This window comes from Mandrillus leucophaeus, unplaced genomic scaffold, assembly GCF_000951045.1.
Source record: "Mandrillus leucophaeus isolate KB7577 unplaced genomic scaffold, Mleu.le_1.0 Scaffold654, whole genome shotgun sequence".
Lineage (NCBI taxonomy): Eukaryota > Metazoa > Chordata > Mammalia > Primates > Cercopithecidae > Mandrillus > Mandrillus leucophaeus.
Window position 1 is genome coordinate 1,356,903 of NW_012107075.1, and position 27,529 is coordinate 1,384,431.

General features: G+C 38.2%; 1 protein-coding gene across 1 annotated transcript in view; it reads left to right on the forward strand.

The window, feature by feature from the left end:
- Window positions 1–164: 164 nt before the first annotated feature.
- Window positions 165–27,529, forward strand: part of LOC105554673 (vesicle-associated membrane protein 7-like) — a gene marked incomplete at its 3' end in the record, with an annotated part of 33,934 nt that continues 6,569 nt past the window's right edge. Inside the window, exons 1-5 of the mRNA XM_012001224.1 lie at window positions 165–342; window positions 8,045–8,134; window positions 14,140–14,197; window positions 16,618–16,755; window positions 18,976–19,066. Coding sequence (XP_011856614.1) covers window positions 212–342; window positions 8,045–8,134; window positions 14,140–14,197; window positions 16,618–16,755; window positions 18,976–19,066 — 508 coding nt within the window. The remainder of the gene's footprint in view (window positions 343–8,044; window positions 8,135–14,139; window positions 14,198–16,617; window positions 16,756–18,975; window positions 19,067–27,529) is intronic.

Here is a 27,529-nt window from a genome sequence, read left to right on the forward strand (position 1 = left end):
CCTATACGGCGTTTGACGCTGTTTACCACAAGAAATGTCGAACGAACATGAGACACTCAGGGATACTCCAGTCGGAACTACTACTCCCAGAATGCAGTACGGCTCCTGGGAAGTGCGGGCAGCTGGGAACGCAGCAGGCCTAGCCCTGTCGCCTGCTGCCATTGGAGGAGCGCTTCCACCCCCAAGAGGCCACGCGTAGGCGGGGCGCTTCATGCGGAAGTCGGCGGCGTCCGGTCCCGGCGTCCGGTCCCAGCCTGCTCTGGGAGCTGGCAGTTGGCGACGCTTCGCTGACCCGCGCCCCTCGGTCCCGAGCCCGCGCGCCCTTAGAGGGTGCCCGGACAGGTAAATGGAGTGGGGCGCGCTCTGCGGGAGGCGAGGAGAGAACTGCGGGGAGAGGGCGGAGGCGTAGACGGAAAGGTGCTGGGGTGGAGCGAGGAGGCAGTGCAAGGGTGGCTTGGGCTTCTCTGGTGTCGACAGTTTCAGTTGTCGGGCAGGACCAGTTTTGGCGTCTTATGCCACTGGAAAGGCTTCGAGTTAGAGTGTCAGAATGCGTCACTTAAGCTGTCATTACAGGAGGGAAAAAATGTTAACTTTCTCTCAGTTTGCATTCTACAAGACGTTTCTGTAGCATTTAAATCTCTTGAGATCCCCCGAGTCTTCCAAAAACTCTCTACGTCCTTGTTCCATGACGTCACTTTCTGCTTCACCTTCTACTTCTGGCTGTTTATGCTCCTTCGTGGGTTCCTAGCCCCTTATTCGCCCTTCCTCCACTGCTCAGTATTGACAGTCCCCTTCTTCGTCTGTTCAGGAACTGTATTTCTGACCGACCCGTTTCCTCAGCTTCAGACCTGTTTGGTGTTTTTATTAGTGGCCAATGTTTATCAAATTCTGACCCCGCACTTTGGTAAATGCTTTACATCTCCCTCTCCCATAACTCTTACAAACAATCAACTGTCTTCATTCGGCCTCATTAATTGCTTTCAACTACCTGTATCTCCATTCTCCCTCCATTGATCCCAGAGGATACAGTCATGTTTGGGATATTAATTCCCTTTGAATACCTGTGGCTGAGAGCAGATCCATTCATATATTTAACAAATATTTATTGAACGGCTGGTATATGCTTGACACTCTTTTAAGTGCAGGGGATACAGCTGTAAATAAGACTTAAGAGGTTGCTACTCTCAGGAACTTACATGTTTGTGTCTAGAGGGGAAAACAGGAATAATCGGGATTATGTTATATATTGGTTAATGCGAAATAAAACAGGTGGTTGATTTGAAAGGGTGGGATCCTATCCTAAGAAAGTCAGAGGGATCGGACTGGGTCTCAGAGCATCGTCCAGAAAGAATAGTTGTAATACCAACAGGAATAATCTTGATCTGTAACATGACTTTTCATGTTCACTCATTTATTCAACAAATATTTGAGGGAATATTAGATGGTAGGCACTGTGCTGAGCACTGGGAAAATAGGGTAAAATAGACACTTTGAGCTCTCTTCCAAGGATAAATAATCCTAACAGTATACTGAGGAAATTCCTAAGACATAGGCTGACACCTACATTCCTGTTCTTCATCCAAGGTGAGATCATCACAAAACATTAAGACATTTTCTGAGCAATTGTGGACATTCTGAGATTATTCACTTATTATTCTTTATCGCGTTTATTTATATGTCTTTCCCCATTGTTCTATGGCTCCCTCAAGTATTGGAATCCCTTCTTCCTTAACTTTATACCTGTAGTGTCTACTTTGACTCTCATATAGTAACCTGCCAGTACATACGTGTTGGATTGAAATAGAAAGACTCCCTGTTTGATCAAATTTAAATGACATGATTTATACAAGGCCTTCTTTATGTAAGGCCATCAGCCGTATTCCTCAACCTTCTCATTCACCAAAGGTGGACCATTTCATCTTATCAGGCTAACTTATGTACCTTCTTTACTTTGTTCTCACCTCTATGCTTTCTCGTTCCATCCATCCCTCCTAAAATGATCTCCTATCTCTTCCCAGGCACCTTGTGTACCTCCCTCCATTAATTTAGTGGGCCAGTTAGTTTAATAATCTGCTCATGATATAAAGGTGGAAAAAAATTAATTTCCTTTTTATATTTCCTATGAAACATTCTGCCAATGAACTCTTGCAAGAATTAACATAATAGGTCCTCCTGCAATAATATAAATAATGATACAGAATACTTTTTAAAAATTTTGCATTGCCTATCACCATGTGCTATGTAATGAGTTAATTCTACTACTTTATTTGAACAGTTGTATAACCTCTGTTCACACAGCATGTTTTGGTATCATTTGGTTTCTACTTGGTAGAAACACATCTTTTTTTGTTTGTTTTGTTTTTTGAGACGGAATCTTGCTCTGTCACCTGGACTGAAGTGCAGTGGCGCGATCTCGGCTCACAGCAACCTCCACCTCCCAGGTTCAAGCAATTCTCCTGCCTCAGCCCCCTGAATAGCTGGGATTACAGGTGCGCACCACCACGCCCGGCTAATTGTTTTTTGTATTTTTAGTAGAGATGGGGTTTCACCATTTTTGGTCAGGCTGGTCTCGCCACCCACCTCGGCCTCCCCAAGTGCTGGGATTACAGGCATGAGCCACCGTGCCCGGCCAAGAAACACATCTTTGAGTATTACTTTCTCCTTCGCCTGAGATAATTTAAGTGGTAATGTTATTCTGCCACATTGTTATTTTCAGGATGTCAGTTAAAGTCTTAAGTATTAAAATTAAAGTTTTTTGGTTTGTTTTTTTTTTTGGGGGGGCAGAGTTTTGCTCTTGTTGCCTAGGCTGAAGTGCAATGGCATGATCTTGGCTCACCTCAACCTCCATCTCCTGGGTTCAAGCGATTCTCCTGCCTCAGCCTCCCAAGTAGCTGGAATTACAGGCCTGCACCACCACGCCTGGCTAATTTTGTATTTTTAGTAGAAACAGGGTTTCTCCATGTTGATCAGGCTGGTCTCGAACTCCTGACCTTGGGTGATCCACCTGCCTCGGCCTCCCAAAGTGCTGGGATTACAGGCATGAGCCACTGCGCCCAGCCAAAACTGAAGTCTTATTCCATGCAGATATCTTTCAATTGTAAATCATTACTGCAAAAGACAAATTTTGTCTTTATAACGGATTAAAAACAACAGCAGTACAAGAGTGCTTGAGTCACGACTGTCATGAATTTAGGATGTGCCAACCTAAGATCAGCCAGATGCTTCTAAGATGTAAACATTAAGCATTGTCATTTTAGGTGATTTATTGACACCTATTTCTTTACAGACAGGAATGCAAGTGCAGCACTGAATTGTGTGCCATTGCTCATTTATAAGACACACATGTAGATGGTCCAGAATATTGTTATACATTTTTCAGCGTTATCAAAATACAAATGCAGAATTAAAAGATTTCTCAAAACACATGGACTTGGCCTTTCCCCTTAGTTACCTGAAACTGTCTTCAGCCTCTACTTGAAGATGCTTTTACTGAGAAGGAGCAGTTTCATCATTGCTGTTCTATTTTATTACCAAATTTTTTTATACAGGCAATTCCTTACTTACAAATGTATATATTTTAAAAGTACTGTTGTAAGCTTGTTGTTTGGAACGCTGGATGTATTTTCTTCTATAAATAATGCTATCCATGACATTTACGTTGTTATGCCAACCAGTATCATTTTAACTTTTAATTTAGTGGACTTGAAGACCTTCCCCACAATTTACAATAACTCCTCTGTTAAAAGACTGCATTTATAATTCTCATTTGAATTCCCTTATAGCATATCTTTTTTTTGAAACCCAACAACTAGAACAAAAATATCATTTCTTTAGTCCCTTAACATAGTAAAAACAGACTTTTCTAACTCTAAGCTGTTGTGGGTGACCCTTCTAGCCCTTAGCTCTAAGGACAGTCCTCCAATATGAGCAAGGAAAAAGAAGGGATAGAGGTTTTAGAGAGGGAGGCAAGTTGGGCAATATGAGTATCTGGAAAGGGAAGAGTAGGATTTGTTTGGGTGAACAGTGAGTTTCTAAAATGGAAGTCTGCATTGCTTGTCAGCTTTTTGGCTAAGATCAGGTGTAGTATCAGTTTAAAATGGGGGCTTGTTGTGGATTGAATTGTGTCCTCCAGAAAGCTGTGTTGAAGTCCTAACCCATGGTACCTGTGAATGGGACCTTATTTAGAAATAGGATCTTTGCAGATGTAATTAAGATGTAATTGAAAATGAGGTCACACTGGAGTAGAGTGGGCCCTTGATCCAATATGACTGGCATCCATATAATAAAAGAGAAGAGACACAGAGAATGCAGCGTGAAGACACAGATACAGAGTGTACCATGTGACTACAGAGGTAAAGATTGAAGTGCTGCATCTCCAAGCCAAGGAACACCAAGGATTGCCACCAAACTATCAGAAGCTAGAAAGAGATAAGGAAAGATTCTCTCCTACAGGTTTCAGAGGGAGCGTAGCCCTGCCAACACCTTGATTTAGGACTTTTAATCCTCAGAACTGGTAGGCAATACATTTCTGTTGTTTTAAGCAACCGAGTTTTTGGTACTTTATTACTGCAGCTACAAGAAACTAATACAGGGTTCTTAGCAGGAATGAAGTAGAATTGGGATGATGGCTGTGGGACCAAGTGAGGAGTGAATAGGAGAACAAAGAGGAACAGAGTTGATATGGGGCTTTCCTTTATGTTGCATTATCTTTTTTTCTTCCCTTCTCTCTCTGGCTTATCTTTTCATTCTTTTTCTTCTTGGATCTTATCTTTATATAGCACTTCATGGTTTAGTAGGCATTTATATACTACTAATAATTAGCAGAGCCAGGTTTTCTAACTTCAAATGCAGTGTTCATTGTACCACAGTTGTTTCTGTTATCCCAATACTCATCAAGACGTTATGGATTCTATTACAAGACGCTTACAGTGGGGGCAGGTAAGACTTCATAGATGGGATTTTTAGCAGTATGGGAGAGAGGAAGGAATTCCCATTAGTGACATCTGGAAGGAAAGTAAAATTTCTGTTGCTATGTACCCACTGTTTAACAGTCATTTTTAAGTTGGGGACTGCTTTTATTGAATGAAACACTACTTGCCTGTAACTTATATCCATTGTTCGTTGTTATATTCCAAATAATGTGCTCCCTGTTCCAGGTGACTGTACTTTATATAAACTCAAAAACTATTGTAATGTTCCTTCTAAGTCCTCTTTCTCATGTTACATATCTCTAGTTCCTCCAGCCAGTCTTCAGATGACATAATCTCCATGTCTCTCACCCATATTGTCTCCCTTTTGTCCAATCATTAAATATTCTACCCAGAATTGAATTCAGTATTTCACATATGTTCTAACCAGCACAGAGTGTAATGGGACTAGTACTTAAACAGGTCAAGACACCCTGTTTCTTAATGTACTTTGAGATTATGTAAGCATTTTTAAGCAATATCTCATACTGTTGGTTCATAATGAACTTACAGTCCACTGAAACACTAGATCTTTTTGTATTAATTGTTGCCAAGCTCAGTTGTCTTCTTGAACCTGCACAGGGACTGAGGCTCCTACTTTTTCGTCTCTCTGTTCCAGGGACCATATGATTTCTTATCTCTGTTTCTCTTTGCGTTTTTGTTCCTCTCTACTGTATGTCTCTTTGATCCTAAGCAATGACCTCCTTCCTTGTTATAAAATTTCATTGATGGTTTTACAGTCTTCATTCTCTTTCTTTCCTTTTGGCTTCTGGGCCACCACACTTTTGGCTTTCCCATTTGGTCCTCCTTAGTCTTTGTGAGTCTCTATCTACCTTTCCCTCAACTGTTGGTTGTGCTTTGGGTTTTTTCCTCAGCACTCTTCCTTTTTTCTGTATGCAATTTATCTTCAGCAAATAAATCATGTTTAAAATGGCAGATCTAACTGAGCTCATCTGGGAATAAAAGGGCACAGAATCAGTCCCGGAGGAAAGTCAACATTTAGAGGTCAGGTAGAGGAGGAAGAGTCAGCAAGAAGACAGAAAGAGCAGCCAGAGACGTAGGAGCATTTCAAGGAGGGTTGGTCAGCAGTGTTGACTGCCTGAGAGGTCAAATAAGGTAAGAATAGAGAAGCAACCACTGTATTTTGCAACACAAAGGCTGTTGGTGACCTTAGGAAGCGTGGTTTTTTGGAGTGTTAAGGGCAACAGCCAGATTATAGTAAGTAGAAGAATTAAAAGGAGGCAGAGGAGCAGAGATAATGCGTAGCAATGCTTTGAAGAAACAGAACAGGGCCAGGCATGGTGGCTCATGCCTGTAATCCCAACACTTTGGGAGGCCAAGGCAGGTGGATCTCTTGAGTCCAGGAGTTCAAGACCAGCCTGGGTGACATAGTGAAACCCTGTCTCTACAACAAAATACAAAAATAGCTGGGTGTGGTGGCACACACCTGTAGTCCCAGATACTATGAAGGCTGAGTTAGGAGGATCACTTGAGCCTGGGAAGTGGAGGCTGCAGTGAGCCGAGATTGTGCCACTGCACTCTTGCCTGGAGCTTGGGTGACAGAGCAAGATCCTGTCTCAAAAAAAAAGAAAAGAAACAGAACAGTAGGATCCACAGTTAGGGAGGCTTTAGGATCAAGGGAAATTAAAGTATAAGACAGCAATTTGGAAACTATAACTTGCTACCTATGTGTAAGGAGAATTCTAGAAAGAAGATGGTCGAGATCACAACCCTGGGGAACAACTTCAATTCAAGAGTAGGAATGAAACAGAGACCCCCAAGAGACATTCAGCCCAAGAGACAGATGAGCACCTTCTGCTCTGTGTGCTGTCCTTCCATGCTGGGATTGCAATAAGGAATCTGCATATTCCCTAGTCTCAAGCAGTTTGTAGTTTGCTGTTGTGTTTCACAAAGTATGTTTGTGTGAATCACCTGCTTCCAGACAGACTTGTGTTAAATACAGATTCCAGGGCCCTACCTCAGGAATCAGAATTTCAGGAAGTGATGCCAAGAGTTTGAATTTTTAGCAAGTGACTCATACTCTGCCACACAAGATGATTCGTATTCCCACTACAGTTTGAGAACCACTGGTATGTTGGGCGCTGAGCATGTTAACAAATAAGAGTAGGTTTAACAGTTAATCGAAGACTAGTAAAGCATTTGTTCATCTCTTTTTATGTTTACGTCATTAAATAAGAGAAGCTGGGCTTGTTAGGTGGGAATTAATAGCACATATTCATAGGCAGACTTAAGGAAAATAATCTTAAACTCATGCCATATTGTTTTAGTAATGTTTTGTTTATGAAGGGTCTTACCATTCCTTTCTTGTGGAAGCTTTGAGTTATTTTCACTTTGTTTCTATTATGGATAATGACTTTATACTGGCAGTGTACAGTAAAAGGATAAGATTATGGGCTCTAGAACCGTACTGCCTAGGTTTAAATTGCAGCTCCACACTTACTAGCTCTGTAATTTGGGGGAAATTATTTAAGTCATTTGTGCTTCAGTTTTCTCATCTATAATAGAAGTATCATAATAGTGTATAATCTCATTGAGTTGTGAGGACTAAATGGATTAATAATTATAAAGTACTTAAAATGGTACCTGGCACATAGTAAACAATAAATATAGGCTATTTTTATTGTTAATAGTTATCTTTATGAATCTAGAGTCTTCTGTTGAACTATTTCTCTAGGATAAATTTTCAGGATGAAATTTCTACATTAAAGAATGAAGACATCTTTATGTACCTTTGCTATCTATAGTCATTGCTTTTCAAAAGGGTGATATATGTTTGTGCTGTAATAATTTGTAAATGAAATCTATCAATGGTGTGTGTGTGTGTATATGTGTTTTGTATGTCTCTGTATATGCATACAAGCATGGCTTAGGTTGTAAGTTTGTAGGAAACTTTGACGTTTTTTTAAAGCCTGCTGTTAAGTCTGTTGTTAAGTTTCATGTTATAGTACCTTGTTAGATATTATCTCCAGGTAGTATGTTGGTAAATGATAGTAAGTTACTTTTGAAAGATTATGTCAAATAAATATTCTAAATCTGTGTCTTTTTCCTTTTGATAGACTGAAGCCATGGCGATTCTTTTTGCTGTTGTTGCCAGGGGGACCACTATCCTTGCCAAACATGCTTGGTGTGGAGGAAACTTCCTGGAGGTGACAGAGCAGATTCTGGCCAAGATACCTTCAGAAAATAACAAACTAACATACTCACATGGCAAGTGAGTTCTGTTCTGCATGTGGTAAGGGATGAAAGAAGGGAATTCTGTTACTGTAATCAGAATGGTAGAAAAGTAGAAAACAAGCTTCTAGGTACATAATTTGAATAAGCTGACAGAATAGTAACCTTCAACAACTTAGAAAATATCTGGTTTTGTTACTTATAAATTTAAGTTGTAATTATTTTATTCTATTATTGAAGTGATATTATTTTATTTTGAAGAAAGATATGGAAATGTTAAATATAAAAATGACTTTGCTCTAGAGCTGTGTGATATGTGAAATGATTCAGATAAGATAGATAATGTTCCTTTGTTCATTCTTTCAGTAAATATTTACTGAGCGCTTAACTATTGCCAGGCACTTTGCTTGGTGCTGGGGATATAACAAGAAATGTAGTATTTGCCTCATAAGGGTTATAGTTTAATGAGGGAGGCAGTCAAATCCATGATGTCAAGGGTGGGAGGGTGGGAAGTAGTAGATAGGAGGATGGTATTCCAAGTAGAAGGATCAGCAGGTAGAGAAGTATGGAGGCATATTTAGGGAATTGCAGACTGTTCTCTGTGACTGGTGCCCAGGATGGTGAAAATAAAGCTAAAGAGAGATGGGTAGAAGAAAAGTCATGTAGAGCCTTGTAGGCCATATTAAGAGCTTGGACTTTACCCTGTGGGCAGTGGGAAGGCATTGAAGGTTTTCAGCCAGGATGTGACACAGTCAGGTTTTATTTATTTATATATTTATTTATTTAGAGACAGAGTCTTACTCTGTCACCCAGGCTGGAGTGCAGTGGTGCGGTCTTGGCTCACTGCAACCTCCATCTCCCAGGTTCAGATGATTCTCGTGCCTTAGCCTCCTGAGTAGCTGGGATTACAGGTGTGTACCACCATGCCCAGCTAATTTTTGTATTTTTAGTAGAGATGGGGTTTCACCATGTTGGCCAGGCTGGTCTCAAGCTCCTGACCTCAAGTGATTCACCTGCCTTGGCCTCCCAAAGTGTTGGGATTACAAGCGTGAGCCACCGCGCCTGGCCTTCAGTCAGTTTTTGCTTTAGAAAGATCACTCTGGTGACTGTTAGAGTGGCCATAGATGGGAAATCTTAGTAGTTAGTTTTAAAAAGTGCCTCAACCTTCCCCATTGGCACTTGAAAATCTTTTCTTACTTAACCCAGCCTTACTTCCTTAGTTCTTATCTCAGAATGAGGTCCTTATTACTTTCTATGGCTAACCCCTTATACAGTTTAAGGTCCACTCTAAGCTACTGTGAGAGAGACCCCCGAGATACAGTATTAATTTTAGTGAGATAGTCCAGAGATGAGTGGTTTGGGATGTTGGGGTGGCTCTGCCATTTCCAATTCCCTAATTCCCAAAGCAGTTAGTGCTTTCCACCTCTGGCCAAGGCAGCTCCTTTGGTGCTTGTTATATCCCAGTGCTTGCCCAGTAATTTTAAAGGCAAGACCCAGAAGTGGCCTGATATTGTTGAGAAGTTTCTACTTACATCTTATTGTTCACTACACAGTCATGTAGCTAACATAGCTAGAAGGGAGGCCAGGAATTTTCTTCTAGCTATCCAGTCGTAGGCTCAACTAAAACTCTGTTACTCTGGAGGAAGTTATAGGATATTAGGGGATGACTTGCAGTCTTCCAGTCTGCTCTTCTGGCCACCCAGATATTTCAGTGAACCTTTCTTCCCAAACATAGAATACGCCTCTTCTCTGAGAAAGGTAGCTCAAAAGACCTATCTAGTCACTGTGTTTGGCTCCAAGTCCAGCATGTCTAGGTGGTACACAGTCCTCTCCATCAGGCCCTGGTGTGGCTCCTGTGGTCTACTGACCATAAACTAAAAGATAAGTCATATGTTTTCCATGCTCTCCCAGCCTAACCCAGTAGACAACGGTGAAATAAGGATCATCATAGTGAGAGTTACAAACTCCCATTTGGAAAAGGGAAGAATGAGAAACATGTAGAAGTCATTGCTTTCCAGTAATGATCAAATAATTGCCTCACACAATTTCAAAGACCCCTATTCTGATCAGGTAGTGGTTAGTGGTTCTGCTTTCTTGGAGGAACTCCTCACCTTTTTTCCCTGACTCCTGGCTTTGTTCTACAAGAAGTTCTTCCTTTCTGGCCACATCCAAAATGGGAGTTAGAGAGTATATCATCTTTGGGAATTGTACACATTTTGTAGTCCTCTTCCTGCCAGCATAGGTTTGTGGGCCTAGAGGTTAAGGGTTAAATAATCCTAGCCTCTTATGATTTGGGCTTTATACTTTCCCTAAAAATGTATTAGACTTACAAACTGTGTTTCTAGGTAGCTCCTGGGAAAATGTCCAGGGAAAGCACATGTAGTCCTTTTAGAGGCAAGACTGGGAAATAGGGCATATATCTTCTGCTCATGTATTATGAGCCAGAATTTAGTCACAGCCATATGTAGCTTTAAGAGAGTATAGAATATGTAATCCAATTAAAATGCAGTTATAGTAGAAGGAGATGTTATCTGTCTGCCATGCCTCTCTACCTGTGCCTCTGATCTAGCTGTGTTATTTTGAGCTTTGGTACCTTTTTTTCATGCTTTTGTTATCTTCTAGGAATGTTGTTCTCCTCTTAAGCCTCCTTGTAAACTTTTGCTCACTTTACAGGTCCCAAGCGAAATACTTTCTTAATTTGTAGTTTAATGCCTCTAAAAGGGCAGTTCTGATCATGTTCAACAGATACTGTCTGCCCTCAAGGTAAAATTCCTTAACAGGACTTGGAATATTCTTCAAGATCTGCCACTTTTTCCTTCTCTGGGCTCATCTTTTACTACTTTAGTCCTCAGTTTTGCTTTCCAGCCATACGTAGCCATTTGCAGTTCAATGCTAGGTTCTTTCTCTCTTCCTAGCCTTTGCAATAGCTGTTACCTTTTACTGGAATATATTTATCTGCTTACTTTTTAAAAAATCTCACTTCGGGTTCCTGAACTTAGATGTTTCCTTTTCCAGAAACCCCTGAACACTAACACTGAGTCAGTCACCCCAATCAGACACTCTTTTTATGTGTCTACATAGCATCTAATTTGTTCATATTGTAACACTTTTCACACTATTATTATTATTATTATTATTTTATTTTTTATTTTTTTTTGAGATGGAGTTTCACTCTTGTTGCCCAGGCTGGAGTGCAGTGGTGCAATCTCAGCTCACCACAACCTTCACTTCCTGGGTTCAAGTGATTCTCCCACCTCAGCCTCCTGAGTAACTGGGATGGCAAGTGCGCGCCACCATGCCTGGCTAATTTTTGTATTTTTAGTAGAGATGGGGTTTCAGCACGTTGGCCAGGCTGGTCTCAAACTCCTGACCTCAGTTGATCCACCCGCTTCAGCCTCCCAAAGTGCTGGGATTACAGGCATGAGCCACCGTGTCCGGCCTCAGACTGTATTATAATTGAAATGATTGTTTATCTTTGTACCCTGACTGTAGGCTTCTTGATGGCAGGGATCATACCTTGCTACCTTTTGTGGCCTGTGCACCAAGTGACTCACAAGTCTGGTTTAGGAGAAACAAATTTTGTGGGTAAAGTGATGACTTTCATTTTGGGCATGTCATGTTTAAGCTGTCTATGGTATGTCTAGTTGGATATGTCTAGTAGACAGTAGTGTAGGTCGTCCTGGAGCTCAGGAGATAGGTCAGATCTAGATTTGGGAATCATTAGCACAATTGTGGTAACTGAAAACAACAACAAAACATGAGAATGCGTGCTGCCCTCCAGGGAGTAAGTGTGAAAAAAGCAGGAGGCTAATGAAGCTAGAAAACGTTAGTGTAGAGGGAAAGGGACTATGATATAAACCAGGTATATTAGCCTGCTTGGGCTGCTGTAACAAAATACCATAGACTGAGTGGCTTAAACAACAGATACTTGTTTCTCACAGTTCTGGAGACTGGGTGAGGTGCCCACCGATTCAGTTCTTGATGAGGGCCTTCTTCCTGGCTGGCAGATGGCTACCTTCTTGCTGTGTTCTCAGGTGGTGGAAAGAGAGTGATCTCTTTCTTCCTCTTTTTCAAAGCCACTAATCCCATCATGAGGACCCCACCCTCATGACCTCATCTGATCTTAAGTGCCTCCCTAAGGCCTTGTCTCCAAATATAGTCACACTATAACATATGAATTTTGAAAGGGCACAGTTCAGTCTATAGCACCAGGCAAACCTGATGTCAAGAAATCTAGTGAAGAGAAAACACTTTCCAAAAGAAAGTGGTCAACACTATCATATGTTTCAGAGAGAGCCACTGGATATGGCAATGTGGAAGTCATTGGTGGAAATGGTGCAAATAGTTTTAGAGTGTTAGAGGAAAAGATTTTGCCTGAGTTCCTGTATCTCCTTGTAATTCATGTCAGTTCTCTGTGAACATTAATATAATTCAACAGGTACCCCTATCTATCCACTTGCCCAAGGTATAAATCTGGGAGGCAAAATTTAGTTAACCTGTCTCATGCCAGTCACCAAGTTCTATAAATGCTGCCTTCTATCTGCTCTGTCCCTTTTTCTTTATTACCCGTTCTACTTTAGTTTATTTCCCTCCTCATTTCTTATCCGGTATACTGCAGTAGTCTCCTGTCTGGTCCTCCTTTGAGTCAGTTTTCCACACTCTAGCCAATGTGTCCTTTTTAAAGTGCAAATCTGATCACAGCCTCCCTAGGCTAAAACCTTTGGATGCTTGTTCATTATTCTTAGGATAATGCACAGTGTGGTTTATAAAGTCTTGTATAACCTGGTTTTTGCTGACTTGTCCAGCCTCGTCTGTCCAGATAATTTACCTTGTCTTCACATTCTGTACTCTAGTCATGTGAGCCGATTTTACTTTCCTAAATCTATTATGTGCTATTTTATCTCTAGGCCCTTATGCTTGCTGCTTCCTCTCTGGAAAAACTCTTCACTGACTTTTTTTTGTTGTTGTTGTTTTTGAAACAGGGTCTCACTTTGTTACCCAGGCTGGAATGCAGTGGCGCAGTCTCGGCTTACTACAGCCTCAACTTCCTGGGTTCCAGTGATCCTCCTGCCTCAGCCTCCCGAGTAGCTGGGACTATAGGCGTGCGCCACCATGCCTGGCTAATTTTTGTATTTTCTGTAGAGATGGGATTTTGCCATGTTGCCCAGGCTGGTCTTGAATTCCTGAGCTCAAGCAATCTGCCTGCCTCAGCCTCCCAAAGTGCTAGGATTACAGGCATGAACCACCACACCTGGCCTTTCACTCACTCTTTACCTTGCCGTCTGTTACTTATTCTTCAGGTCTTAAATCAGACATCACTTGTTTCAGGAAGTCTTTCTGGTTACCCTTTGGCAAATCTCCATTTCGTGCCTCATCTATTAATATGTCCCCAGAGCACCATGTACTGCCTTTAACTTTCCTGTCATTCTGTTTGCCATGCTGCACTGTAATTTCTTATACTGTGATCCCTGTGAAGACTGGGAGTTGGTGGTTTTGCTTTTTTGTATCGTCAACTTCCAGCACAGTAACTAACTCAAAGTAGGTACTCAAATGTTGAGAATTTGGTAGAAAAGATGTTTGCTTTAAGAACTTAGGAAAAAGCAAAGAAAACCATATGGCAAAGAAAACCATATGGCCTATTGGGGGTTAATCTTAATTACATGCTCCTCCTAAGATGTCATCTCTTGTTCATGCTTTCAGAGTCCAATTATGCTTTTGCAGCTGTGGTTCTAATGGGTAATACACATGCTGTTGTGCTATGTAGCTAGAATAGAGATCTTCTTTTTATTTCTTATTTACTTCTCTCAGTTTGACTTGAAAGAAACTGGTATATTGGGAAGGGGAAGAGGGAGAATAGACTGTATCCGTAAGTAATGTGGTGACATTGGCAGTACTGAACTTGCTTATACATAGATAGAAGATAGAAGTAAAAGTGATGTTGCTTATAACCACAGTAAGTTTTATATCTTTTATTCTACAGTTATTTGTTTCATTACATCTGCCAAGACAGGATTGTATATCTTTGTATCACTGATGATGTAAGTAACTTGAAGACATATTGCTATTTAACTATGTGTACTATTAATACAGCCAGTTCTTTATTATCTACACCAGGGGTCCCCAACCCCCAGGCTGCAGACTGGTACAGGTCTGTGGCTTGTTAGGAACCAGGCCACATAGCAGGAGGTGAGTGGCCTATGAGCATTACCACCTGAGTTCCACCTCCTATCAGATCAGCAGCAGCATTATATTCTCATATGACTGCGAACCCTGTGATGAACTATACATCCGAGGGATCTAGGTTGCATGCTCCTTATGAGAATCTAACTAATGCCTGATGATCTGAGGTGGAACAGTTTCATCCCGAAAACATTCCCCCTCCCCCAGTCCTTGGAAAAATTGTCTTCTACAAAACCGGTCCCTGGTGCCAAAAAGGTTGGGGACTGCTGATCTGTACCTATGGTGGGCAAAGGTGATGCGAACTTTACATAGCTGGAATTGTTAATATTTTGCATTTGTCATATAGAGCAGCAAATGATAAGAAAACTTGATACTGGGGTATGTGCAAATCAACTCGATTTTGGTAGAGTTTTAGCTTAGCCTGTTGCAACTTCTATATTCTATTTTGTAGTGAGAATTGGTGTTCATAATTATAATTCTTTGATATCAAAACTTCTCAAAAATTGTTTACCTGGAATGTTAAATTAGATAACGTCATTCCTTCTATCAGTAGTTAATGAATTCTTTCATGTGTGTGAACTTTGGAAAAACAAAATTACAGTACATTATGATCAGCTATATAAACCGTAGTTTACATTGGCTAGGTATGACTGTCGGCTCTCAGCCCAAAATTCTCAGTAACTTAATGATGTCATTAAGGTCCTTTCTCTTCTCTGCTTTCCTCCGTGTCTCCTTCTTCCCAGACAGGTTGCCATTATGGTTATGTAGAGCTACATACTTATTTATTCATGTCCAGAGAAGAGGGACTGTGTCTTCTTGAGTGTCTTATTGTAGGAATGAGGAAGCTTTTCCCAGCTGCATGCCCTCCCCTCCCCCTGCTTTCAAAGTGAACTTCCTTTCATGTCTTATTGGCTGCATGCTCATTTCTAAACTGTCTACTGACAAAGAGACATGGAATTGGCGTGGTTGCCATAGATCAGGGTTCCTAATCTTTGTTGTATCACAGACCCGTCACTTGTGGAACACTCCCAGAATGTTTTTGTTTTCTTTTTTTAATTTTCCTTTTCCAGAATGCTTTTAAATGTATAAAACACACACAATTCTAACAAAGCCAGTTGTATTGAAATATATATATATGTAGTTTTCAAAATATTTTAAAAACTTGATGTAGTCATATATATGCTTCTTTATTAACTCATTAACAAGGTCTAGTCATGGGTCTAATAACTAATAATCTTGATGTGATGGGTGTTAACAATATTTTGAGATATCTATAACTGTGATGGTATATGAAAAAAGATTTCTGTTGGTGATAGTTACAGGTACTGTTAATACTACCTTGGTTATGAATATACTAGCTATATTCACAATTGAAATATAAGTTAACAATTGATAAAAATAATGATGTGATTATCTTTTTTTCTATCCAAGTACAAGGGCCCCTTGAATTTGGACCCTTGACCCCAATTTAAGAACCCTCGGCTTAGACTAAGCATCTTGGGTGAAAGGGAAATGACTGTCAACCATAGTGATCATCACAATGATTTTTATCTCTGGCTTCACAATATTTTCCAAAAGTAGAAAAAAATCCAGCTATATGTGAAATGACTGATGTGAAAGAGCTTGGAGTAGATAAAAAATAATAATGAAATCTGGGATAGTCAGAGTCGAGCCTCATATTTCTTGAGCTGTAATTTGATACACACATACACATACATACATAAACACACATACACACATTCATTTTTTTCCTCTAAGGTATTCTTCTAGAGAACACACATAATTTTTGGCTGGCTGAGATTAGACATGAGTATGTCACTTGATCTTTTCAAATGTACCACCACTATTGAAAAAATTCAATTTGAAGTTAATATCAGTAGTATTATCTGTGTGTATGAAAGACTGTATGATTATTATGGGATTTATTAAACATATTCTTGTGCTGGGCCTTCTAATAGATCCTGTAAAACATATGGAGGAAGTAAAACCCAATTCCTGATGTCAAGAAGTTGATAATTATCATTATCTTCAGTTGTCAATGACTGGATATATCTGGATTCACTCTCAGCTCTTTCATTTACTAGTTGTTGGACCTTTGGACAAGTTAGTTACTTTTTCAGGGCCTTCCTTTACTTATCTTTAAGATAGGATCATTGCTAGTTCCTCCTCATAGAATCATTGCTCAGTCAATGTTAGCTATTTTTTATTGTTGTTCTTAATCACTCACATCATCTTTGTTTACTTTCTAAATGTGAGTTCTGTGTTGATCTCTTTTCAGGATTTTGAACGTTCTCGAGCCTTTAATTTTCTGAATGAGATAAAGAAGAGGTTCCAGACTACTTATGGTTCAAGAGCACAGACAGCACTTCCATATGCCATGAATAGCGAGTTCTCCAGTGTCTTGGCTGCACAGCTGGTAAGATCTTTCTCAGGATAAGGTATTTTGATTTTTATCTTCTTTATTACCTTCAAACGCAATGAATCTAGGGGGCCCTGACCTGCAATATACTTTTCTGATTGTGTTACTGTAAGTCAACATAATAAAACTTCCCTGTTTAAAAAAAATGTAAAGGGGCAATTTTAGGGTAGAAAACAGTGATATTCTTTATTATCTCTGTATTCTCTATTAATAGTGGTCATAGTGTCTCATGATCGGAAGAGCATTAAAGATCATCTAGTTCAACTACCCATCTGATGCTTAAATGTGTTCAACATGCCAAATGATCTTTTAACCTACACATAAACCTTCTACCCTTCCATGAGGCAAATTTAATTTTCTAACAACCCAAATTAATAATTTGAAACTCTCTTCATCTGTATGAGTCCATAATTATCAGCTTCGTGAGGTTTTACATGTGTTTATACCTGTGAAATACCACTGTACTCAAGACAGCATTTTAATCTCCCTAAAAATTCCCTTATGTCGGTCCCCTCCCCCACACTCTGCCCAGGCAACCACTGATCTGTTTTCTATCACTATAAATTAATTTTGTCTTTTATAGAACTTTCTGTAAATAGAATCATACAGTATGTACTTTTTTGTGTCTTGATTGTTTCACTCAGTGTAAGGCTTTTGATATTCTTCCATGTTGTATAAATCAGTAGTTTGTCGCCCTTTTTGCTAAGTAGTAGTATATGCATATACCACAATTTGTTTATCCGTTTACTTGTTGCTGGATATTTGGGTTGCTTCCAGTTTTCAGCTATCATGAATAAAGCTGCTGTGAATCTCCATGTATGTCTTTGTGTAGACATATGTTTTTATTTCTCTTTGATAAATACCTAGGAATGGAATTGCTGGGTCATATGGTAGGTGGTGTGTAATTAAAAAAAAAAAATCATCACTTTTTTTTTCCAAAGTGGTTGTACCATTTTATATTCTCACCAGCAGTTCCAGTGTCTCTGCATCCTTGCCAATACTTGATGTGGTCTTAAGTTTTGCCATTCCAGTTGATGCGTAATGGTATCTCATTGTGGTTTTAATTTATATTTTCATGATGTCAGACACCTTTCAAAATGCTTCCCTTTTATCCACGAAACTATTTGAGTATAAAGACCTAAGCTCTAGGTATGATTTTGTTGTGAGTTAAAAAAAATGATGTATTGTAATTGAATACTTTCACTTCTCTTGTGTTTTTAATACTGAGTATTACATTTCTAAATTTTATACACACAGGCACACACATACATACACACACACACATACTCTTCTGGCAATAAAGTCTTTTTAAATTGGTTACTTATAAACCTTTATTATTCAAGCAGTTGGTTTGTTTCATACTCCCCACTAGGAAATGTTCATCTATGTATAACTGTATAAAACACTACCAACAACAAAAATACCAGTGCTTAGTCAAAAGTAAATAGGGTCAGCTAGAAACAATACTTTCAAATTAACCAATTTGTCATTAGCTCCAGATCTGTGTGACCTTCTGAACAAAATCTCTACCTGTTCCTTCATCTGTAAATAGAGATAATAATAGCATCGTTTCATAGAGTTTTGGGGTGGATTAAGTAATATCCCGTTTGAAGCACTTAACACAATGAAATGACTGGAAGATTGTGTATTAAGCATCCCGTAATTGCTAGCTGTGGATAATAATTTCAAAATATAAATTATCAGTGTCTTAGATTCTAGATCCTGTGAGAAGCCAATAAAAATAGTTTATATGTTGTGATCCTGGCAGATACAAGAACAGATGCTAAGAAGCTGGGCCAGCCCCTACCTCATCATACTCAAGAAGTGGGGAACGATTTTGCAGCATTCTTTCCCCCACTGCCCCAACTACAGTCTTTTTTCTCCTTTCTTCCTTGTCTGAGCACAGATTATATATGCCCCCAAATCTCTGCCCCATAAGTCACATGTATATTTGATATAATATTTATTTTTATTTTATTTAAAATCAGGTAATTTTTAGACTATATACTTATAGTTTGTATAGAAGCATTTTTTTATGCTGCCCGTATTTTTTCCTGGGTATTGTAACATTTTTCCAGTGAAGTGACATGTATCTTTTATATCAATAGAGACATAATTTTATAGCATTCCTCATTGTAAATTGTCATTCCCTTTATTTATGTTTTCCTATTGTAAATAATGTCTGGGTACCGTAAGTTAAAACTTATTTTCTTGTAGAAGCATCACTCTGAGAATAAGGGCCTAGACAAAGTGATGGAGACTCAAGCCCAAGTGGATGAACTGAAAGGAATCATGGTCAGAAACATAGGTATGTTTCATGGCATAGTTTCATACATGTGGGCAAAAATAATAAAGATTACTTGACTGGGGTCAAATTATTCTAGAGAAGCCAAAATAGCACTTCCTTATTCTTACCATTGGGAGTTAATTGTCAGCTGAGACACCTATGATACTGTCTGCTTGTGCAAATGGTTTCTTCTTTGTCCTTGCAACTATTCTTCATTCTAAATTTATTACTTTGCTTAGCGAGACTAATTTCTAAGAACCTTATGATAATTCAGCAGTTTAGAATAATTTGGTCAGTTTGGTCATACAGTATTTCGCTGAGTTAATGTATCACAGGTTACCTAACCTTGCCTGAATTTTGGATGCATGGGTTCTTTAGCACAGTGTTACTCAGAGTGCTGTTTTGCAACCAGATAAGGAGCTTGCTGAAGAATGTCAATCAATGTTGTGCTTCCTTCGTTGAGGCCCTCTTGCTATGAAAATAATGTCAATTAGCCTGAACAGTATGCTTAGAGACTTAGTCAACCAGTTGCAAACACCGTTAAGTAGGACTGATGTAGAAGTTTATGCTACAGTAACAGTACTGTTATGTCTTTGTGCCTATTATGTTTTTCTTATTTTCTTGAGATTAATTATCAGGAATGGAATTAACAATCAAAATGCGGAAACATTTTCGTGGTTCTTGATATGTATGTCTCAGCTATTTGAAGTGATTTCCTTTGATTTTAGTTTTAATTATATATCTAGATAGAGACTAGAGAATCTGTTGAGACAACTACTATTTGTTTTACTCTTTTTTTTGGTCACCAAATGTATTTATTTTGCCTGAAAGTGGAGGCAGACAATTGCTACAATATTATTTATTGCAGTTGCATAAAGTGTCCAGAAAAATCAACATTTTTAATCAACTCCTTTTAAATGACTTATTTATTTTTAGAGTTACAGAAACAGCAAATTTAAAATGTGACAAGAACATTCCCAGTTAATTCCCTTTCATTTTTTTAACAGCTTAATTGAAATATAATTCACATATCATATAATTCACCCATTTCAAGTATAGTCAGTGGTTACTATATTCACAGAATTGTGCAACCATTGGTGCAATCAATTTTGTAACGTTTTTATCATCCCTAAATGAAACCCTGTACTCATTTGCAGTTGCTCCTCATTTCTCCTCAACTCTCAGACCTAAGCAACAATTAATTCCCTTTTCATCTTCATAAATTTGCCTATTCTTGACATTTTGTATAAATGGAATCTTGTAACATGTGGCCTTTTGTGTCTTCGTTCACTTAGCATAATGATTGTGAGGTTCATTCATGTCATAGCATAAATCAGTACTTCTCTTGTATGACTAATAATTCCATTGCATTAATGTATTTTATGTATCTAGTCATTAGTTCATGGTCTAGTTATTATAAATAATGCTGCTATGAACATTTATGTACAAGTTTTTGTGTGAGCATATATATATATGTTTTTGGTTCTCTTGTTTACATACCTAGGAATAGAATTGCTGGATCACATGGCAACTCTTCAACATTTTGAGGAAGGGCCAAACTTTCTTAAAGTGACTGTACCATTATACATTCCTAATAGCAATGTATGAGGATTCTGATTTCTCCACATCGTTGCCAAAATGTATCTTTTTTGATTATACCCAGTCTAATGAAATGGTATTTTATTGTGATTTTGATTTGCATTTCCCTGGTGACTAATGATGTTGAGCATTTTTTCATGTGCTTATAGCCCATTTGTATATTTTCTTTACCTTTGGAGAAATGTCTATTTAAAAATACTATGTTGTTTTTAAGTGGGTGATTTGTCTTTTTATGGTTGAGCTATAAGAGTACTTTATATATTCTGGATACTAGATCCTTATCAGATACATGATTTTCAAATATTTTGCTCTATTCTGTGGGTTGTATTGTCATTTTCTTGATGGTGTTCTTTGAAGCACAACAGTTTTTATGAGGTTCGATTTATTTTTTTCTTTAGTTGTTTGTGCTTTGAATATCATATCTAAGAAACCATTGCCTAAGCCAAGATCATGGAGATTTACTCCTTTGTTTTCTTCTAAGACTAGTTTTAGCTCTTACATTTAGGTCTGTGATCTATTTTGAGTTAATGTTTATGTATGGAATACAGAAGAGATCCAACTTAACTATCTTGAGTATGTATATACAGTTGTTCCAGAACCATTTGCTGAAAAGGCTTTTCTTTCCCTGTTGAATGATCTTAGCATTCTTATAAAAAAGTAGTTATCAATGGATGTATGGCTTTATTTCTGGACCTTCAATTCTGTTCAGTTTATCTTTATGCCAGTACCAGGCTGTCATGATTATTATAGCTTTGTAGTTTTAAAATCAGGAAATATTAGTCTTCAAACTTTATTCTTTCTCAAAATTACCTTGACTATTCTGGGTACCTTTCATTTTCCTGAACTTTAGGATGAGCTTGTCAATTTCTGCAAAAATAGCTATCTGGGATTTTGATAGGGATTGTGTTGAATCTATAGATCAATTAGGGGAGCCGTTTTAACAATATTAAACTTTTGATCCATGAACATGGGCTTTCTTCCTTTTCATTTAGATTTTCTTTAATTTTTTCCAACAATGTTTTATAATTTTCAGTATGCAAGTCTTACATGACAAAGACTCTGCTTCACCAAGTTTTAGACAAGCTCCTCTGAGCACTCTTTTAAACTAGGTCTCATCCTTGGGTTCTATCCTTGGCCTGCCTAAGGAAGTCTTAGCAAAGAATCCTGCTAATACCCCACCCTTGATCAAGTTCCTCATCCCCTATATTTGATATGTAAGTCCAGCCAGCTTTTAGCAGGAATCCTGTTAGGCCAGTTTAGAGAGAATGCCCTTGCCCTTGATGTCTCCTCTTAGTAATTTTCCATCTTCTGACCCCCTCACTCTGTTCATAGGCCTCAAATCCCCACTGGTCTTGGTTGCATTAGGAGTTGAGCTCAATCTCTCCCCTCCATTGTGATAGCCTTGACCTCTATTGCAGTAATCTCAAAATCTGCCTTACCATTTTTTAACAAGTATCAGAATAATTTTTCTTTAACAATATCTCTTCTAACATCCTTCTTGCCTTGTTCCTAAGTCTTTTTTTTTGATGCTATTGTAAATGGAATTTTTCTGTTTCATTTTCGGATTGTTCAGTACCAATGTATAGAAATTTTATTGATTTTTATAAATTGGTCTTCTGTCATACAACCTTGTTCTCATTTATTAGTTCTAATAACTTTTTAATAGTTTCCTTAGGATTTTCTCTATATAGAATCATGCTACTTGCGAATAGAGATAGTTTTAATTGTTCCTTTTCAATCTGGATGCTTTTCATTTCTTTTTATTGCTTAATTGCCCTAGCTAGAACCTCCAGTATAATGTTGAATAGAAGTGGTAAGAGTGGACATCATTGTCTTATTCCTGCTCTTAGGGAGATCTTGAAGAGTCTTTCACAATTAAGTATGAGGTTTTTCATAGATGTCCTTTATCAGGTTGAGGAAGTTTCTTTTTCTTGTTTGTTGAGTGATTTTATCATTAAACAGTGTTGGATTTTGTCAACTTTTTTTACATCTATTGAAATGATGGTTTTGTTCTTTATTAATATGATATGTTATAATAATTGATTTTCAGATATTAAACCAACCTTGTGTTTCTGAAATAAATCACACTGCATCATGGTGTATAGTCCTTTTTGCATATTATTGGATTCATACTGCTAGTAGTCTGTTGAGGATTTGTTAAATGTCTGTATTTTTAAGAGTTGTTGGTCTGTCGTTTTCTTTTCTTGTGATGTCTTTGTTTGGTTTTGATACCAGGGTAATGCTGGGCTCATAGAATGAGTCAAGAAGTGTTCCCCTTTTCTTCTATTTTGGAAAGAGTTTGTGAAAGTTTTGTATTAGTTCTTCTTGAAATGTTTGGTAGAATTCACCTCTGAAGCCACCTGGGCTTGGGCTTTTCTTTGTGTGAAGTTTTTTTGGTTTTGTTTTTGTTTCCTGAGGCGGGGTCTCGCTGTCACCCAGACTGGAGTGCAGTGACACAATCCTCTCTAATTCCTCTTTCATTCCCTTGGTGGGAGAGTTACCTGCAGTCTTGACCTCCTAGACTCAGGTAATCTTCCCACCTAAGCCTCACGAGCAGCTGGGACTGCAGGCATGTGGCACCACGCCCGGCTAATTTTTGTTTTTTGGTTTTTGTGTAGAGACAAGGTCTTGCCATGTTGCCCAGGCTAGTCTCAAACTCCTGGGCTCAAGCGATCCACTTGCCTCAGCCTACCAAAGTGCTAGGATTACAGGCATGAGCCTCCGTGCCCAGCCTGAGGTTTTAAAATTACTGATTTAGTCTCTATACTTGCTGTAGCTCTATTCAGATTTTTTATTTCTTGAGTCTGTTTAGCGGTTTGTATCTTTCTAGGAATTTGTGCATTTCATCTAAGTTACCTAATTTATTTACATACTCCTCTTCATAGAATTTCCCTAAGATCCTTTTCATTTTGTAAGTTTGGTGGTGATGTCTCCTTTTTCATTCCTGATTTTAGTAATTTGAGTTTTCTCTCTGTTTTACTTGGTCATTCTATGTAAAGGTTTGTCCATTTTATTGATCTTTCTAAAGAACCAACTTTTGGTTTCATACATTTTTTTCTATAGTTTTTCTGTTTAATTTTTTCACCCTAATATTTATTTCCTTCCCACTGCTAGCTTTGGATTTAGTTTACCCTTCTTTTCTAGATCCATAAGGTGGAAAGTTAAGTTGTTAGGTTATTAATTGAGATCATTTGTCTTAGCTCTGGCTGCCATAACAAAATTCCATAGACATAGTGGCTTAAACAACAGAAATTTATTTTCTCACATTTCTGGAGGCTAGAAGTACAAGATCACGGTGCCAGTACGGTCAGGTTCTGGTAAGGGCTCTCTTTCGGGCTTGCAGACTGCATTTTCTCTCTCTGTTCTCCCACAGGGCAAGGAAAAGAGAGCTAGCTGTCTAGTGTCTTTTATTTACTTGATACATAATATTTGTACACATTTATGGGGTACGTGTGATATTTTGTTACATGTAAAGACTGATCAAGTCAGGATATTTGGGGTGTCCATCAGCTCAATAATTTATAATTTCTGTGTGATGGGAACATTTCAAATTCTCTCTCTAGCTATTTTGAAATATATAATACACTGTTGTTAACTTCAGTGAACCGTACTCTGCTGTCAAACATTAGAACTTATTCTTTCTATCTAACTGTATGTTTGTACCTATTAACCACCCTCTCATATTCCCTGCTCTGCCCCGCATACCCACACCCTTCGTAGCCTCTGGTATCTATTACACTATTGGCTACCTCCATGAGATAAACTGTTTTAATTCCCACATGTGAGTAAGAACATGTGATATTTATCTTTCCATGCCTGCCTTATGTCACTTAACATAATAACCTCCAGTTACATCCATGTTGCTGTAAATGACATGACTTCATTCTTTTTCATGGTCAAATAGTATTCCATTGTGTTTATATACTACATTTTCTTTATGCATTCATGCATTCATGGACACTTAGGTTGACTCCATATCTTTGCTATTGTGAATAGGGATGCAATAAATATGCAAGTGCAGATCCCTTTTATACACTGGTTTCTTTTCCTTTGCATAAATACCCAGTAGTAGGATTGCTGGATCATATGGTAGTTTAATTTTTAGTTTTTGGAGAAATCTCCACACTAGTTTCCATAGTAGCTACACTAGTTTACTTTCTCACCAACAGTGTTTAAGTGTTTTTTGTTTTTTTTTTCCTTCATCCTAGCCAGCATCTGTTACTTTGTGTCTTTTTAGTAACCATTCTAACTGCTGTGGTAACATGATATCTCATTTTGGCTTTTATTTGCATTTCTATGATGTTGAACATTTTTTTCATATACCTTTTGGCCATTTGTATGTCTTCTTTTGAGAAGTGGTTATTCATGTCGTCTGCCCACTTTTTAAGGGGATTATTTGTATATCTCCTGTTGAGTTCGTTATGTATTCTGGATATTATTCCCATATCAAATGAATAGTTTGCAACTATTTTCTCCCATTCAACTGGTTGTCTCTTCACTCTGTTGATTATTTCCTTCGCTGTGCAAAAGCTTTTTTTGTTTAATATAGTCCTATTTGTCTATTTTTCTTTTCGTTACCTGTCCTTTTGAGGTGTTAGCCACAAAATCATTTCCTAGACCAGTGTTCTGAAGTGTTTTCCCTATGTTTTCTTCTAGTAGGTTTATAGTTCTGGGTCTTAAATTTAAGTCTTTAATCTATCTTGGTTGATTTTTGTATGTGATGAGAGACAGAGGTCCAGTAATTCTTCCACATATGGATATCCAGTTTTCCCAATACCATGTATTGAAGGGAGTATCCTTTCCCCAGTGTACATTCTTGGCACCCTTGTTGAAAATCAGTTGCCTATATATGTGTGGCTATACTATGTGGATCAATGTCTGACTTTCACTATTCTATTCCATCGACCTTGTATCTGTTTTTATACCAAACCTTGCTGTTTTGGTTACTGTAGCCTTGTAATATGTTTTGAAGTCAGGTAGTGTGATGCCTCCAGCTTTGTGCATTTTGCTCTGGATTGCTTTGGCTATTTGGACTCTTTTTTGGTTCCTGAAATACTAATTTTAGGATTGTTTTTTCTGTTTCTGTGAAAAATGACATTGGTACTTTGATAGAGATTGCATTGAATCTGTAGATTGCTTTGGGCTTATGGTCATTTTAATAATATACATTCTTATGATCCATGACCATAAGATGTCTTTCTGTATCTTTGTGTCATCTTCAGTTTTTTTTCATCAGTGTTTTGTAGTTTTACTTGTAGGAGTCTTTCACCTCCTTGTTAAATTTATTCTTCGATATTTTATATTTTCATAACTATTATAAATGGGATTGCCTTCTTGATTTCATAAAGTTTTATTTCACCAAGTTCATTATTGGTGCATAGAAACATTACGGATTTTTGTATGTTGATTCTCTGTTCTGCAACTTTACTGAATATATTTATCATATCTGGGAGTTTTTTGGTGGAGTCTTTAGGGTCTTTTAGATATAAGATCATGTCATCTGCAAAGAGAGATAATTTAACTTCCTCTTTTTCAATTGGGATGCCCTTATTTCTTTCTCTTGCGTGATTGCTCTGGCTAGGACTTTCAGTATTGTGTTGAATAGGAGTAGTGAAACTGGGCATCCTTCCAGTACTATGTTGAATAGGAGTGGTGAGAGTTTTCCAGTTCTTAGAGGAAAGGCTTTTAGTTTTTCCCATTCAGTATGATGATAGCTGTGAGTTTGTCATAAATAGCCTTTATCATGTTGAGGGATGTTCCTTCTATGCCTAGTTTTTTGAGAGTTTTTATCATGGAGAGATGTTGAATTTTTTTTGATACCTTGAACTATGTATTTTTATTTGAATAGATAAAAGTAGAATATCCTATTTTCCTTTTGAGCTATGTCATCATATGGCTACAATTAGGGATGAAAATGGAAATGTTTCACCCTGACCCATTGCAATTTCTATGTTACACATTTGCTCTTTTTTTTTTATTATTATGCTTTAAGTTTTGGGATACATGTGTAGAATGTGTAGGTTTGTTACATAGGTGTACACATGCCATGGTGGTTTGCTGCACCCAGAAATACATTAGGTATTTCTCCTAATGCTATTTCTCCCCAGCCCCCCACCCCCACCCCACAACAGGCCCCTGTGTCCATGTGTTCTCATTGTTGAACTCCCACTTATGAGTGAGAACATGTGGTGTTTGGTTTTCTGTTCCTTTGTTACTTTGCTGAGAATGATGGTTTCTGGCTTCATTCATGTCCCTGCAAAGGACATGAACTCATCCTTTTTTATGGATGCATAGTATTCCATTGTGTATATGTGCCACATTTTCTTTATCCAGTCTATCATTGGTGGGCATTTGGGTTGGTTTGAAGTCTTTGCTATTGTGAATAGTGCTGCAATAAACATAAGTGTGCATGTGTCTTTATAGTAAAATGATTTATAATCCTTTGAGTATATACCCAGCAATGGGATTGCTGGGTCAAATGGTATTTCCAGTTCTAGATCCTTGAGGAATCGCCACACTTTGACAATGGTTGAACTAATGTACACTTCTACCAACAGTGTAAAAGTGTTCCTGTTGCTCCACATCCTCTCCAACATCTGTTGTTTCCTGACTTTTTAATGATTGCCATTTAATGATCGCCATTGTAACTGGTGTGAGAGGGTATCTCATTGTGGTTTTGATTTGCATTTCTCTAATGACCAGTGATGACGAGCTTTTATTAATATGTTGGCCACATAAATGTCTTCTTTTGAGAAGTGTCTTTTCATACCCTTCACACACTTTTTGATGGGGTTGTTTTTTTCTTGTAAATTTGTTTAAGTTCCTTGTAGATTCTGGATATTAGCCCTTTGTCAGATGGATAGATTGCAAAAATTTTCTCCCATT